This window comes from Lissotriton helveticus, chromosome 3_1, assembly GCF_964261635.1.
Source record: "Lissotriton helveticus chromosome 3_1, aLisHel1.1, whole genome shotgun sequence".
Classification (NCBI taxonomy): Eukaryota; Metazoa; Chordata; class Amphibia; order Caudata; family Salamandridae; genus Lissotriton; species Lissotriton helveticus.
In genome coordinates this window covers 1,859,505,940-1,859,522,210 of record NC_136061.1, presented here as the reverse complement: position 1 = coordinate 1,859,522,210, position 16,271 = coordinate 1,859,505,940, and the positions used below count along the sequence as shown (strand labels likewise).

General features: G+C 42.6%; 1 protein-coding gene across 1 annotated transcript in view; it reads left to right on the top strand.

The window, feature by feature from the left end:
- The window catches only part of DRD4 (dopamine receptor D4), a 271,755-nt gene extending 259,863 nt beyond the window's left edge, over nucleotides 1-11,892 (top strand). Inside the window, exon 4 of the mRNA XM_078684041.1 lies at nucleotides 11,625-11,892. Within this exon, the coding sequence (XP_078540167.1) occupies nucleotides 11,625-11,860 (236 nt within the window). The 3' untranslated portion in view covers nucleotides 11,861-11,892. The remainder of the gene's footprint in view (nucleotides 1-11,624) is intronic.
- The last annotated feature ends 4,379 nt before the right edge of the window (nucleotides 11,893-16,271 follow it).

Below are 16,271 nucleotides of genomic sequence, written 5' to 3'. Positions count from 1 at the left end.
ATTGCAGCACATTTTGTAATAGTATTACATCATTAAACTTTGTAAAGCTGTCTGGGCAGTGATTGCACTTCATTAGTACGAGTTTAATATCTAAATACAGCATTAAGCAACAGAAATGTGACAAGTCCTGCTTTGCAAAGGACCTTCTACTACACGAAAGCACATGATACTGCATTTTTAGTAATGTTTGCACTGTTTGGGCTAGAAACAAAGGGGCATATTATCAAGGGGCTTTATCTCCGCTTTTTTGGCTTTAAAAGCCAAGAAAGCGGAGATAAAATTATCTCCCTATTACCAAGCTGTCGCTAACACCAGTTAGCGACAGCTAATAGGAGATAGTGACCATCTTGGGCCCCGCTTTGCATGTCAGTGATATTTATCACTAATGACATGCAAAGTGGGCGTGCCAAGATGTTAGCGACTAACATCGCTATCTCCTATTACCAACTTTTGGAGATATTCGCGCTAAGCGCGAATATCTCCAAAAGCTAACACTTGCCCAGGAGCAATTCTTAGCCATGTTATCCAATGGGAGGTGGATAACATGGCTAAGAGCATTTGCTCGATAATGCATGAATATCGCTGACTTTTCAGTGATATTCATGCATTGCGGCCGTTTTTTATCGCATTTGCGATAAACCTTGCTAATAGCAAGGTTTATCAGCGATAAAAATCGCCGATTTGCGGCGATAATTTTTGTCTCTAAATAAGTTAGAGGCAAAAATTATCTCTATTGGTTGGTAATATGCCCCAAAATTCTTTATTTGCTAAAAAATGAAGATTATGTGGTAGGTGGCGGAATATGTGGCAAATGTGGTAAATCTATAACTATGTGAAAATCTATTGGCGTTGTTAATGTTAATTTACTGAATATTCATTCAGCAGACGGCTCCTCCTACATATGCCGCTTACCGTTATTATTGCTCTTGGTGTGCGGCATTTCAGAGAGTCAGTTTTACAGACAATAAATCACGCTTACCAGCAGGCTGGCTGTTTAATAGAACTTGGGAGACCGTTGCAGGCCTTTTTAGATAAAATGTTTATTTCTCTTTCCTTTGGGAAAACACCTTCCTGTGCTGGGGCTCTGCTTTCCTAGCTTCCCCACTCTCTGCTCAGCAGCCGGCAGCTGGAGCAATACATGCAAAAAGCTGGAGACCCATTTATTTGCATATATGAGCCAGGCACGTTGGGGACATTTGATTGTATTATAATAACACGTGAGGTTTATAGTGCTTAGAAATGGCAGAAACTGAAGCGCTATGCTAAGCTTGCTGTCTGACTTTCTGTTTATTATCATAGGATGGTGAACAATAGCCATTGGCAATACCTAAACCAAATGAGCTCATGTTATCAACATCAAAAGAATGAAAGGCTGAGTCATTTAGGACTCACCTGGCATGTCTGAATTCGGGGCTACATAGACATCCGTTGGGCGCACATTCCCCTCCAGCAGCATGCTGTAATATACGGGCACATAGCTACTAGCCTGACAATACAAGCAGAGATCACAACAAAAAACACGCATGTGGAAGAGGTACCATTGAGGAAGAATTCCTGTTTACTTATTTTTATTTCTGTTAAAAAACACAAACCTCCAATGTCACCAGCAAAAAACAATCTCAGAATCAAATTGACATGAGCTTTTGTGATATGGTTACCCCGTCCGAGCATGTCAACAAAAGTTAGCTAACCTATAACAGCGTACAGTTCCCATGTTTGAATCCCAGCAGGGTCCACTCTATATCCTTCCAAAGTGGACAAGCATTTGCAATGCAATAGGTCTTGCATTACAGAAAGTTTGAGCTAATGTCATTCCATTATCATTTACAGTGCCAATAGTTCAGACATTTAATAATGCGAGACCTATTTCTATTGCAAATGCTTGTTTAGGAAGGCTCTGATTTTCATTTCAGAGATTCACAGCAGAAACTAAGAATACGATGACAATTTACTAGGAATATTACTTTTAACCCCTTCACTGCTAGGCCTTGTCCCCCCCCCCCCCTTTGTGCTAAGCCTTTTTTGGCTTTTTGGGGTAGTTCCAGCTTAGGCCCCTGTACCCTTTGACCACATGAGGTATCCAGGCCAAATTTGCGTCCTTTTTTTCGAACATCATGGCGACTCTAAAGGTACCCAGGGTTTGTGGATTCCCCTGGAGGAGACCCAGAAATTTTCCAAAATACAGCAACATTTTTTATTGTTTTTGAAAAATGGGAAAAAAGGGCTACAGATGAAAGCATCTGTTTTTTTCCCTGCAAATGGTATAAAAAAAGGGGTTGAGGTGCTAAAATCACCATCTTCTTAGGTTTCAGGGACAAGCAGACTTTTGTCAGAAAACCAAACATTTTCATACAATTTTGACATTTTTCCGGGACATAGCCTATTGTTGCTATTTTTTGTGCTTTCAACCTCTTTCCAGTTAATGGTAGAAATGGGTATGAAAGCAATAATGGATCCTGGAAAGCTATACATTTTGGAAAGGTAAAAAGAATTCTGAATTCAGTAAGGGGTCATTTGTGTAGATCCTTCAAGGTTTCTTTATAGAAACTAACCGGTGAATATGGGAAAAATTGAAAATTAGTTGAAAAAAAATGCCATTTGTGACAACATTTTTACCTATAACTTCTTCTAATTATGACAGCTGTTTAAAAGCAATATACTGTTACATCCGCTGGACCTTTCTGGTTGTAGGGATATATAGGACTTGTAGGTTCACCAAGAACCCTACGAACCCAGAGCCAATAACTGAGCAGCGTCTTGCAATGGTTTTTTATTTATGTACCGGGCATATAGCAATTCATTTGGGAAAATATATACATGGATAAATCGGTATGAAAGACACCTATGTATTTCTGAAATTGGAACAAAATATAGAGTTTAGAAACAGTAGATATTTGAACATTTCCGAAATTGTGAGTACCCATACTAGCATGAGAATTGTTGTTCATTTTTCAAAATTACTTCTTTTTGGGTTTCGCCTGCCGAAGGCTGCGCTCTGCGCAGCTTTTCAGCGCAGGTGAAATCCTATGTTGACAATAAGCACTTCGGGAACGTCCCCCGGCTCTCATTGGCTAGCTCCATAAATGGAGGCTAGCCATTGAGTGCCGGATCTGTCCGTCAAGGCCGGACCAGATTCGGGGGCGTTCCCGAGATTTTTTCCCAGGGCGGAGTTACGTTTTTTCCCGTTCCCTCCCCTTTCACTGAAAGTGAATTCAGATGCGCTGTCCATTCCCGCCCCCTCCGTGTGCCTTTCCGCCCCCCCCCTCGCTGTCCTTTGCACGTTTCCCGCCGTCCGTGTCCTCTCCCGCCCCCTCCCGCCGTCCGTGTCTTCTCCCGCCCCCTCCCGCCCCCTCCCGCCGTCCGTGTCCTCTCCCGCCCCCTCCAGCCGTCCGTGTCTTCTCCCGCCCCCTCCCGCCGTCCGTGTCCTCTCCCGCCCCCCTCCCGCCGTTCGTGTCCTCTCCCGCCCTCCTCCCGCCGTTCGTGTCCTCTCCCGCCCCCTCCCGCCGTTCGTGTCCTCTCCCGCCCTCCTCCCGCCGTCCGTGTCCTCTCCCGCCCCCCTCCCGCCGTTCGTGTCCTCTCCCGCCCCCTCCCACCGTCCGTGTCCTCTCCCGCCCTCCTCCCGCCGTTCGTGTCCTCTCCCGCCCCCTCCCGCCCCCTCCCGCCGTCCGGGCCAGTTTCCCGACAAGAACTCCCCCCGGTTGTGCTGTGCTGAGTTGTACCGCTCCCCTCCTCTGCTAGTTAGACAGCACGCTCAACATGCCCTCGGTGCGCCTCCCTGCCACAGTGCGAGCGCGAGCACTGCCGCTGCCCTCTTTTCCCCAGAAAAGGAAAGGGACTCTGCTCGCTACTTTCTGGAAACTCCTCCGTGCTTCAATCGCAGCGGTCCATAGACTGATGTAGGGGGTTAGCGTCGCCCTCCGCTTTCCATGAGGGAGCGGACCGAACGAGTAGAGGTAAGAGTATCCTCTGTTTCCACCGTTGCCTTCACTCATTCTTGGTATTTGGGATTTATGACTGCTCTTGTTATTAGTTGATTGTACATGGTGATGCTGTCTGGTAGCAAAGGCCTCGACGGATAAGTGTCTAGCCCCACTTCTGTGGTATCTGTTTCGAGGTCCTGCCATTGAGTCTCGAGGTATTCCGACCCGTCTGTCTCCTGGACCATGTCCTGGGACCTCTTCGACGAAGATCTCTTGTTCCTCCTCCTCCTGTGGTTCTGGAGTTATCGGGGGCTCTAGTTCTTCTGATTCCTTGTCCCTACATGCCTGTTTCGTCTAAGCTTTCGGCGGAATCTTGAAGACACAGAGGCATCAAACTCCTTTTCTTTTTGCAAGACTGTGGCCATTTCAGCTTTGAGGTGCCTCTATTTACGTTCGATCTCAGCCCCACTATCATCGGCTTCCAGCATGGGTGTCTATTTTCTTTTCAACATCGAAGCTTCTGGCGGCTGGGTCTCACTCGACCTTTTATTGCCCTTTCTCGACTTTGGTCCTGCTTCTATGCTGTTGCGTTCTGGGAAGCTCTTCGGCCTGTGGTGTCCTCGTTATGGAAGCCAAGGGGTTCTTTCGGTTTCTACTTGCCTTCAGTTAGCGAGATTTTCAGCCACACAGCAGCTTTTTATGCTTTTGAGTCTGTTGATCGAGACTCACCCCAGTCTGTTTTTTCGCCGTTACCTGCAAATGTTTCTCCTTACGGTTTAATGTTTTTTCTATATCAATTACCTAATTTCAGCATCGGAGCCTCCTTTTTTCCGCTCCTAGGGCAAAGTTGTCTTCCTCCTCACTCGACAACCCCAGGTCGCTCTGCGACAGTCTCCTTCTGCTCCTGATTGGCATGGTGTGCTTGCCTCAGTTAGTCTCTCATCGTTAAGTTATCTGGTTTGAAGTCAGCGCAGGCCTCACAGCTTGCTCTTTGGGGGTCTAACGGAAGGCAAAGGTTTCACACCGGGTGGTAATACTTCTGTGCACACCTGCGATGGCACTTTGGGCAGATTTAAAATACTGTTTTCTATATCACATGGAACAGAGGGCCCCTTCTCCAGACATTCTCTGGTCTTCCCTCAGGCGGGCCTCGTGGGGTGTTGCTGTGTTTGGTGATGTCAGGGAATGATGTGACAGCTATTGTCATCCCAGCCATGCTCTGCATGGCTTCCATTCAGTGTTAACTCGACTGACACAGCTTGTGCTGTACTTTTCAGGGGGTAATACAAAAAACTATAGGTAAAGTTGTGTAGGGAGATATTTGCTCCCTTTGCTAGGTGCACTACGATTCTTGTCGCCTGTCTACTGTGTCTTTAGATTGACATTTCTAGGGGTATGGCTTGCCACAGAGCAGCGTGAAGCCAGGGAGGTTAGGGGCACCTGGAATCGCCTGTACTGCCCAGCCAGGGAACAGGAAGTCCATTGTATTTGCTTGCATCAGGGTCCAGTGCATCCTTGCTGCACAGCTGCCCGTTTCCACAAGTCGACATCTTGCCACAACGTTTCGAGGAAAGCCTGGTTTTGGAACGTGTCTCGGCAGCCCTCTCAGCGTCATTCCTTGTGTTGAGCAGTAGCTTGCTTGCTGAATGCTGTTTGGATGTGACTTTTCTGTTGTGCGTCTGCAGCTGGAAGGGTGGCATGGAAGGGACAGAAGAGATCAGAAACACACACTTCACTGTGCTTGTAATTATTAAGCTCCTCATTACCAGCGGCCCAGTGTTAGGGGTGGAATATTATTGCACCTGATATATAACAATACTGTGGGGTGTGTTGTTGATCAGGTGCAACGAATTACGAACGCATATACCAAGTTTTTGGGGAATAAGAGGCTGATTTTCGAACTTAATACACCGAAATCCGAATGTCGTCGTAAACACGTATTGTTTGCCCTGGTGAGCTTCAGCTGAAATTTAATCAAAGGCAACGTTTTTAACGCACCCAATAAATGTCGGGGTTCAGTGAATACCACACACATCGGAATTCCAACCCTGATTGCACAGGGGTCAGAAAACACAGAGCGACTCAGAATCAGGTCCCAAATGTGTGGCATCTGATTAAAAAATGTGGCTTGCTAGTATGTTTGTGCGTGGATCGGCCCATGTGCAGCATGTGTTGCAAGCACTAAACAGGGCATAACAATACTGCCTCTCACTTGTTCGCCTGTTGTTCCTCGAACAGCTGTAGTCCCTACACCTGGAATTCACATGAATGATGTTATTTCCTTGAATTATTTCACATATAAGCATTGAATTATGGATCGCAACAGAAACCTTGATTTTTAAGTGTAACATGAAAAATACGTAGCACTTCACATCATCTTTCAGTAATGTCATCTGAGAGGAAAAGGGATTGCTGTTTGGCATCTGAGTGGGTGGTCTGCGGCAGCAGAGGTCACAAGCCTACAATTGAAGATATCTCGGGTTGCTGGATTCGACACCTCTACCTTCATATTATATTGTGGTGTAACCAAAGGGACCTTGGCGGACGGGGAATTTGCTCTGCAAAAGTTGTGGTGTTTTTCTATGCTCTTGCAATACTTTCTTCTGCAGCAGCAAACTGCACACTGTGGGCTTTGCTTATTGGTGAGATGCACTTGTAACAGGGGTTTGGTTTAATTGTTTGCTTTAAATTCTGTAAACTGGCAACAGTGGTAAACCACTTGGCTTTGGCGTTATGTTTAATTGTCATAACGTCATCATAAACGTTGGCTTTGTAGGACCACCTGCATGGTTCCCCCTTAACTATGGTGTGCGTGTAATATTACTAATTTGAGCACAAGGGCTTGTGGCTCTGTGGGTGTGTGTGGGTGCAGATGCAATAGGTTACGCATTTGCGAGAGATTAAGCTATTGGCATTGTAATGACAATGCCATTTATTTATCTGTTTTTAAAAAAAACACATAAATAAAACGTTTGTCATTTACAATGCCCATAGCTCTAACTTTTGCAAAGGCGAAACCGTTGCATTGTAAATGCTTGTTTACACATTGTCTTTCATTTGGAAGGCAGAAATGCATCAAAAGTCAATAGGTAATAACTGATGCTCTTTGTTTTGTAGAGTGCCTAACTGTAGATTTTGAACTCTAGCTCTGCCGGCACCTAGGGAAACCACCAAGCCTATGCATTTTTTAAAACTAGACACCCAGGGGAAATCAGGATGGGGGGAGTTGACTGGCTCTAACCAGGTTCTATTACCCAGATTCCCTTCCAAACTTAAAAATTTGTAAAAAAAACACATTTTCCTCACATTTCTGTGGTAGAAAGTTCTGAATCTGCGTGGATCCACAAAATCCCCCTGCCCCAGCGTTCTCTAAAGTCTTCTGAGAAAAATGGTAACTCACTTGTGTGAGTAGGCCTAGTGCGCGTGACAGAAAACGTCCCAAAACGCAACGTAGACACACAACATTTTCACAGTGAAAACGGACACTTTTTTTGCAAAGTGCCTAGCTGTAGATTTTGAGCCCTAGCTCTGCTGGCACCTAGGAAAGCCTATCAAACCTATACATTTTTGAAAACTAGACACTCAGGGTAATCTAGGATGGGGTGAACTTGACAGGCTCTCACCAGGTTCTACTACCCAGAATCCCTTGTAAACCTAAAAATGTGTACAAAAAAACACATTTTCCTCACATTTCTGTGGTGGAAAGTTCTGGAATCTGCGTGGATCAACAAAACTCCCCCACCCCATGTTCCCCAACGTTTTTTGAGAAAAATGGTACCTCACTTGTGTGGGTAGGCGTAGTGCCCCCGTCAGGAAACGGCCCAAAACCCAACATGGACTCGCCACATTTTCACAGTGAAAATGGATCCTTTTTTTGCAAAGTGCCTAGCTGTAGATTTTGAACCCTAGCTCTGACGGCACCTAGGGAAACCTAGCAAACCCATACATTAAAAAAAGCAGACACCCCGGGGAATTTAGGATGGGTTGACTTGACTAGCTCTCACCAGGTTCTGTTACCCAGAATCCCTTGCAAACCTAAACATTTTTTTAAAAAACACATATTCCTCATATTTCTGTGGTGGAAAGTTCTGGAATCTGCGTGGATCCACAAAATTCTACCCACCCCACGTTCCCTAAAGTCTTCTGAGAAAAATGGTACCTCACTTGTGTGGGTAGGCCTCAAGCCTGCGACAGGAAGTGGCCCAAAACGCAATGTGGACACACCACATTTTCACAGTGAAAATGGATCCTTTTTTTGCAAAGTGCCTAGCTATAGATTTTGGACCCTAACTCTGCCAGCATCTAAAGAAACCTAGCAAACCTATACATTTGTGAAAACTAGACACCCAGGAGAATCCAGGATGGGGGGACTTGACTGGCTCTCACCAGGTTCTATTACCCAGTATCCCTTGCAAACTTAAAAATTTGTAAAACAAAAACACATTTTCCTCACATTTCTGTGGTGGAAAGTTCTGGAATCTGAGTGAATCCACAAAATTCTCCTGACCCAGCATTCTCCAAAGTCTTCTGAGAAAAATGGTAACTCACTTGTGTGGGTAGGTCTAGTGCCAGTGACAGGAAACGGTCAAAACGCAATGTGGACACACAACATTTTCACAGTGAAAACTGACCCTTTTTTTGCAAAGTGCGTAGCTGTAGATTTTGAACCCTAGCTCTGCCGGCACCAAGGAAAACCTATCAAACCTATACATGTTTGAAAACTAGACACCCAGGGGAATCCAGGATGGGGTGACTTGACTGGCTCTCACAGATTCTATTACCCAGAATCCCTTGCAAACTTAAACATTTGGGTAAAAAAACCACATTTTCCTCACATTTCTGTGGTGGGAAGTTCTGGAATCTGCGTAGATCCGCAAAATTTCACCCACCCACATTCCCTAAAGTCTTCTGATAAAAATGGTACCTCACTTGTGTGGGCATGTCTAGGGCCTGCGACAGGAAACGGGCCAAAACGCAATGTGTACACACCACATTTTCACAGGGAAAAGGGACCATTTTTTTGCGAAGTGCCTAGCTATGGATTTTGGACACTAACTCTGCCAGCACCTAAGGAAACCTAGCAAACCTATACATTTGTGAAAACTAGGCACTCAGGGAACCCAGGATGGGGTGACTTGAGTGGCTGTCACCAGGTTCTGTTACCCAGAATCCCTTGCAATCCTAAAAATGTGTTTTAAAAAACACATTTTCCTCACATTTCTGTGGTGGAAAGTTCTGGAATCTGCGTGGATCCACAAAATTCCCCTGCCCTGTGTTTCCAAAAGTCTTCCAAGAAAAATCGTACCTCACTTGTGTGGGTAGGCATAGTGCCTCCGACAGGACACGGCCCAAAGCGCAACATGGACACGCCACATTTTCACAGTGCAAATTGATCTTTTTTTTGCAAAGTGCCTAGCTGTAGATTTTGAACCCTAGCTCTGCCGGCACCTAGGGAAACCTAGCAAACCTATACATTTTTGAAAACTAGACACACAGGGGAATCCACGAAGGGATGACTTGTCTGGCTCTCAACAGGTTCTGTTACCCAGAATCCCTTGCAAACCTCAAAACTTGTATAAAAAAACACATTTTCCTTACATTTCTAAGGTGGAAAGTTCTGGAATCTGTGTGGAGCCACAAAATTCTACTCACCCTGCATTCCCCAAACTCTTCCGAGAAAAATGGTATCTCACTTGTGTGGGTGAGTCAAGTACCCGCGACAGGCAAGGGCCCAAAACGTATTGAGGCGACATCAAAATTGCCTATCACAAAACGATCTGGTTTTGCAAGGAGGGTCCCCTGGGTTTTTAGCCCTGTGCTCAACGGCCAGCTTGGGAAACCTACCAAACCCACACATTTCTGAAAACTAGACTTCCGGGGGATTCCAGGGAGGTATGGCTTCCATGGATCCCCCAATGTTTTCTTACCCAGAATCCCCTTCAAACCTCAAATTTAGATGAAAAAATCACTTTTTCCACACATTTTGTGTGGGAAAGTTGTGGCATCACCGGGCTGACACAAACTTCCTACCACCCAGAGTTCCCCCAGGTCTCCCGATAAAAATGGTGCCTCACTTGTACGGGAGGCCCAAGTACCCGAGACAGGCAAGGGCCCAAAACATATTGAGGCAACATCAAAATTGCCTATCACAAAACTACCTGGTTTTGCAAGGGGGTCATATGGGTTTTTGGGTTCAACCTGGGCTTCTATGGGAATTTACAAGGGCATATTATCAAGCCCATTATCTCCGCTTTAGCGGCAGTTTCCTGCTGCTAAAGCAGCGATAATTTTAACGCCGTTCTTGATAATATGCCCCTCTGTTGTTTCTCTTCCTCATCTGTGATATAAATAGTAAGTATCTGTATAATAAATATGAGTGTCGGGCTCACGAGCTCGCACGGGGACCCTAATTTAGTGAAAGTGAAATTTTGAGTTCATCAGCTGCAGTTGTGCCCAGCCAAGCTCGCCCGTGATTGGTGAAACTCTAAACGCGCTAGCAGGAGCACACAGTGTCATAGTGACCCAGGCGGCGCTGTGATTGGCGGGTCCATGGTGCGCAGACAGCTGCTCTGCTGGCAGAAGTCACTATGCTTAGGATTGGCTGTAACAAGGGGTCTGTGCCCAGCCGGGGCACAGACGGCCCAGAGTTTTACTTCAAAGAATCCTGAGCGCTTCAGGAGTTCCGAGGTCAAATTTCTGTGACCTTCTGTATGTGGACCGCGCGAGCGCCGCAGCTGTGACCTACGTGACCATCGTGCAGCTGTCAGATCACACTTGGATGATTAATTAAACCCCTTATGCATCATATCGGTGAAAATATCTCGGCTCTTCTTTTAAGTACATTTGCTCCGTGACTGTAGCTTCAAAGGCTGGCGCCAGTGCTGTAATTCAATGTACATGTTTGTATAAACAGTGGTTAATACGGAAATGAATCTCTTTTAAAGTTTCACCAGCCAGGAAATAGAAATGCATATGCAGAAAAATTATTTTTAGCAGAGATTTAATGAACCAGGGTCACTGACAATTATTCATCGAAAAAGTCACTGCTTTATTACTTAGAATGTCTTCCTTTTTTGGTAATTTGAGAAATCGATAGTGCTCATGCTTTTCAGTAAAGTGAAGGTGCAGTTGGGTGTGATGGACGAAATAACAAACAGTGCATCACTTATAACAAGCATTGAAAATGCAATAGATCTCACATTTGATTTAGTTAAATACATTTGCTTTGCTAATGGTATTGTATATCAAAGCAAATGACTTTAACTTAATTAAAGGCGAGAAACGTTGCATTTTTAATGCTTGTTTCTCTTTCCATGTGTGCTGCAGAAGCACACACAGAAAGAGCAAATCACCTGTAAAAATTGTTTATGTGCAGGAAGGTGTCCCTTCCTTCACGTAAACAATCGCCCCTACAGCGCAGGCACCCTTGTAACATGGCGCAAGGATGCTTGCTCTGGCTCTAGGGAAAACACAGGGGTGTGCCGTATTTTTGTAAATACGGTGTATCCCTGTGTTTCAAAAATGTCGAGCATGGGGCTGCCAAATTTAGGGTAACACTACTCTCCAACATTTTCTTGCAAACATGTGTTAAAGTTGATAACTGCCATTCTAACACAGGCCTCTTAAGTTGTATTGAGAATTAACTTTTGCATTTGCAAGTTCTCTCCTAAAGGCGTCTAACAATCTCTTCTATACCTATTGCAGGCACCTTCCTCGTCTGCTGGACGCCATTCTTCGTGGTGCACATCACCAGGGCCCTTTGCCAGTCGTGCGCCATCCCTGATGCAGTTATCAGCATCGTCACGTGGCTGGGCTACGTCAACAGCGCTCTGAACCCCATCATCTACACCATCTTCAACGCAGAGTTCAGGAACTATTTCCGCAAAGTCTTGCACTTGTTCTGCTGGCGTGAATGGTGCCCGCGGACACCAAGACTATAGGAAGGATGCATGGCCGGCCCTGCCACATTTTGTATGGCTCATTAAAACAATGTATTTCCTACAAAGGTGCCTGGAACATTTTTTTCTAATTAAGTTGTTGTTTGTACAGGGAGAAGGCAATTTCTAAGCACTTCCAATAATGGCGCTAGAAGAGGTACTAATTTGCGGACGATGGCACAGTGGGTGGCACTGTGGAATGTGCTTTTCCCTCTTTACCAAACCTTTTATTCTCATCCTCATGCATTAATTCAGCACAGCTCAGCAGGCGGTGTAAGCCTGTTGACGGAGAGACAGCCAGTAGCAAAAAAAAATCTCACTTTTCATGATGAAGGGAGTTAAATGCGCTACCACCCACGACATTAGTGATTCCTGCAGCCCACCACACCTCGGCCTTCTCTGGCAGCAGGTTGTTGGGAAGGGGCAAGAAAAGCTCTAAAAGAAGAAAGTATCTTTAAAGTAGATAGAGATGTAACATTTTCATCCACTTTGTTTAATGATGGTCGTTTTTGCAACTTTACATGCGCCTCATGACAACAATGCTTTTTCAGCAGGTTTGAGGCTCATTGAGTACTAGGGAAATAATAAAAACATGCTGCCTCAAAATTTATAAAAGATGTTTGAATGAAATCACTGTTCTGCCACAAATTGTGCAGTCAAAACTGAACAGCGCTAACACTCAAGAATTGTGTATGTAGATCTGTGAGGTCACCAGCGCTCTAGGGATACATGGCCTGCGATTTACTGAGATGCCACATGAAATTAAGGGGCACAATTACAAGCCCCTATCGCTACCACAACGCCACTTTTTCTGACATTGTAGTGGTGATAGGGTCCTCGCTTTATTCACAAGGCAGCTGTAAGCCACTTAACCTTGTGAAGAAGGCCCCCTTTCACGCTATACTTAATGTGAAAGGGGTGGTCAATGGGTGTTGCGGTGGACGTTCCACGACAGCACCCATTGATTTTGACACTGCCCCATATTTACAAGGACAGCGTAAATATGGGGCAGCGCCAAAATAAAGACCAGGGAAAACATGGTCACTTTTGCTGTTACTATTTGTGCTGCATTGTGCAGCACCCACCCATAGAAAGAGCAATAGGCCATTGATTGTTTATGTGCAGGAAGGAAACATTCAATAAAAAATAACATTTTGCAATTTCTATGTGTGCTGCAGTAAGCAGCACACATAGAAGTTGCAAAATGCCATTTCAGATTGTTTATGTGCAGGAAGGGACGCCTTCCTGCACATAAACAATGTTACCCTACAAAGCAGGCACTCTTGCACTATGGTGAAAGGGTGACTATGTTGGCGCTAGGCAGCTAAAATTAGCGCCAGCGCAGGAGAAATCACAGGGCTGCACCTTATCCTTGTAAATACGGTGCAACCCTGCGTTTTGGAAGTGGCAGGGCACGGTGTTAAGCCAATGTGGCTAACGTCATGCTCCGCCACTGTCTCGAAAATATGGGTATACAATGTGGCATCGAATGGTCTCAGACGGTGAAAGAAAAGTGCTTCTCAGAGACACCAAGGCATTTCTTTTGGCTGTTGTAAAAGTTGATTATAAAGCTCTCTCAAAGTAATGGAGGTACAGAGAGTGAAGTTAGTACTATGGAAAGCAAATGATTTGCTTCTTGAGCCAGTAGATTTGTATGGCATCCAATTTCCTTAATAAAACACATCACAGGTATGCTGCCACTAGTCAAGTTCACTGATAGAATTTCGATGGTAAAAACATTGATGGTAAAAATATATTAAAAAAAATAGATAGTAAAAATATCCACTCCCTATACTTAAACAGGTAAGTACAAAAATATTGAATCAAAAATATCGAAGTTAAAAATATAGATGTAAAAAATATCGATTAAAATATAAATACAATTAAATAATATATACCAAAAATATAAAATATTAATATTATCCTTAAATTAATTAATTTTAATATACATTTGAACTAAATATAAACATTTTAATTTAAAAACTTAGTTAAAACAATATAAACACACAAACATAATCATTTACACATATACATATATTTACTGTAAAATAATTTATTAACTATCTTTATTCCATTTTTAAACTTTTAAATTATATAAAAATAAAATATATACATATATCAATAATTAAAAATAAAGAAAACATTCTATAATTAATGAAAGCATTAAACTATTGAAACAAAATGAAAACGTACATTTCACAACACAATAAATACAACAGTAGGGAAAATGTTGGATAGAAAAACAATAAAATTTACTATACCAACTGCAATAAGTGCAACAGTAGGGAAAGTGTTGGATAGCGGAAGGGTAAAAATTACTATTCCCACTCCAAAGAGTGCAACAGTTGGGAACGTGTTGGATAGCGGTAGGGTAAAATGTACTATTCCCACTCCATTGAGTGCAAAAGTAGGGTAAATGTTGGATAGAAGAAGAATTAAATTTACTATTCCAATTCTAGTGAATGCAACAGTAGGGAACATGTTGGCTAGTGGAGGGGTAAAAATTACTATTCCCACTCCAGTGAGTGCAACAGTGGGGAAAGTATTGGATAGCAGAAAGGGTACAAATTACTATTCCCACTCCAGTGAGTGCAAAAGTAGGGAAAGTGCTGGATTGCGAAGGGGTAAAAATTACTATTCCTACTCCAGTGAGTGCAACAGTAGGGAAAGTGCTGGATAGCGGAGGGGTAAAAATTACTATTCTCACTCCAGTGAGTGCAACAGTAGGGAAAGTGCTGGATAGCGGAAGGGTAAAAATTACTATTCCCACTGCAGTGAGTGCAACAGTAGGGAAAGGGCTGGATAGCGGAAGGGACAAGAATACTATTCCCACTTCAAAGAGTACAATAGTAAGAAAAGTGCTGGATAGCAGAGGGTAAAAATTACTATTCCCACTCCAGTGAGTGCAACAGTAGGGCAAGTATTGGATAGCAGAAAAACAAAAATTACTAATACCATTTAAACAATTAATAATAATCTTAATAATAAGTAAACACTATTTAAAAAATATACAATTAAATATATTAAACATATAAAAAGAACAAATATTATAATGTTAATTAAATATAACAAAAACCTACAACTATGATTTAAAAAAACAATAAATACATTTATAAACAATATTTATTTTAAAAGAACTAATATTCACAAACAAATTAATTAAAACATAACTGTATTTATTTTATTTTCTACCCTGATACCACACCAATAAAAAAAGACATTAACATTTTTATTGAAATGTATTTCCATATTTAACATAATTAATAAAGAATTTAAAATATATTAATTGAGTACACATACTTTAACACTATAATGGCACACACCTAAAATTAAGTGTGATTAATAATTACTAATTAATAAATTTAAATTAATTAACAAATAATTATTAAATCATCCATTTTTTTTTACTTCACACCATTTATACATGTAAACACCACAACACACACCTAAAATTAATTACACAATTACCATAATTAATTACTAATTAACTAATTTGAATTAATTAACATCTAATTAATCATTTATCAATAAACATAATTACTTCCCACCCTTCCCTCCATTTACACCTATCAACACCACAACACACACCTACAAGTATTTACACAATTACCCTAATTAATTAATTAAAATTAATTAACTTTTTTTGTCTGCATTTCACCATGGCATTCTGCAAGTCTTGGACCGTTTTTCTGGCACCCTTGTTTGTCTTGTGGTCCATTGAGTTCACAAGCCAATGTTTCTTAAAAGACTCCTATGGCTTCCAGGGTGTATTGACCTCCCAAGCTACCATGATCTGACGTAATCATATGACTGTGGAAAAATGTATTTTATTTAATCATAGCCCTGTTTTGTACCTATGTACTAACTTGTCCACTTTATAAAGTCCAGCCAAATGTCCCTCGACCTTCATAAATTACATTTAATATCCATTTTGCTAGTTCACTTATCCACTTTTAACCATTCTGTAGGATGTGGAGGCACAGGGTCTGTCCAATGTTTACACATCTCGCGTCAAGCCAAAGCCAACAAATAGAATATCAAACCCCTTTGCTTACTATCCAATGTAGTTTGTAGATAGTGATTTACCCCTAACAGTACTAAGGTCGCTGTCAGGATTATGGGTTCCCCTAAGATGTCTCTTATGATAATTTCTACAGCCTTCCAATATTCCTTTATTACTGGGCATGTAAAAAAACATATGTACATCATTGGTTTTTGGCAGGTTACATCTGGGAACAGGATGTAGCACAAACCTGGCGACTTTTTGAGGAGTCCAATACAACCTATTTATTACAAAAAAATGATTTGTTTTGAAATTTGCAGGTGTGACTGTTGAATATAATAATTTTAGTGAGTCCATCCATAACAAGTGTAAATTCCTTCCTGAAATTCATCCTGCCAGATAGCATATGGA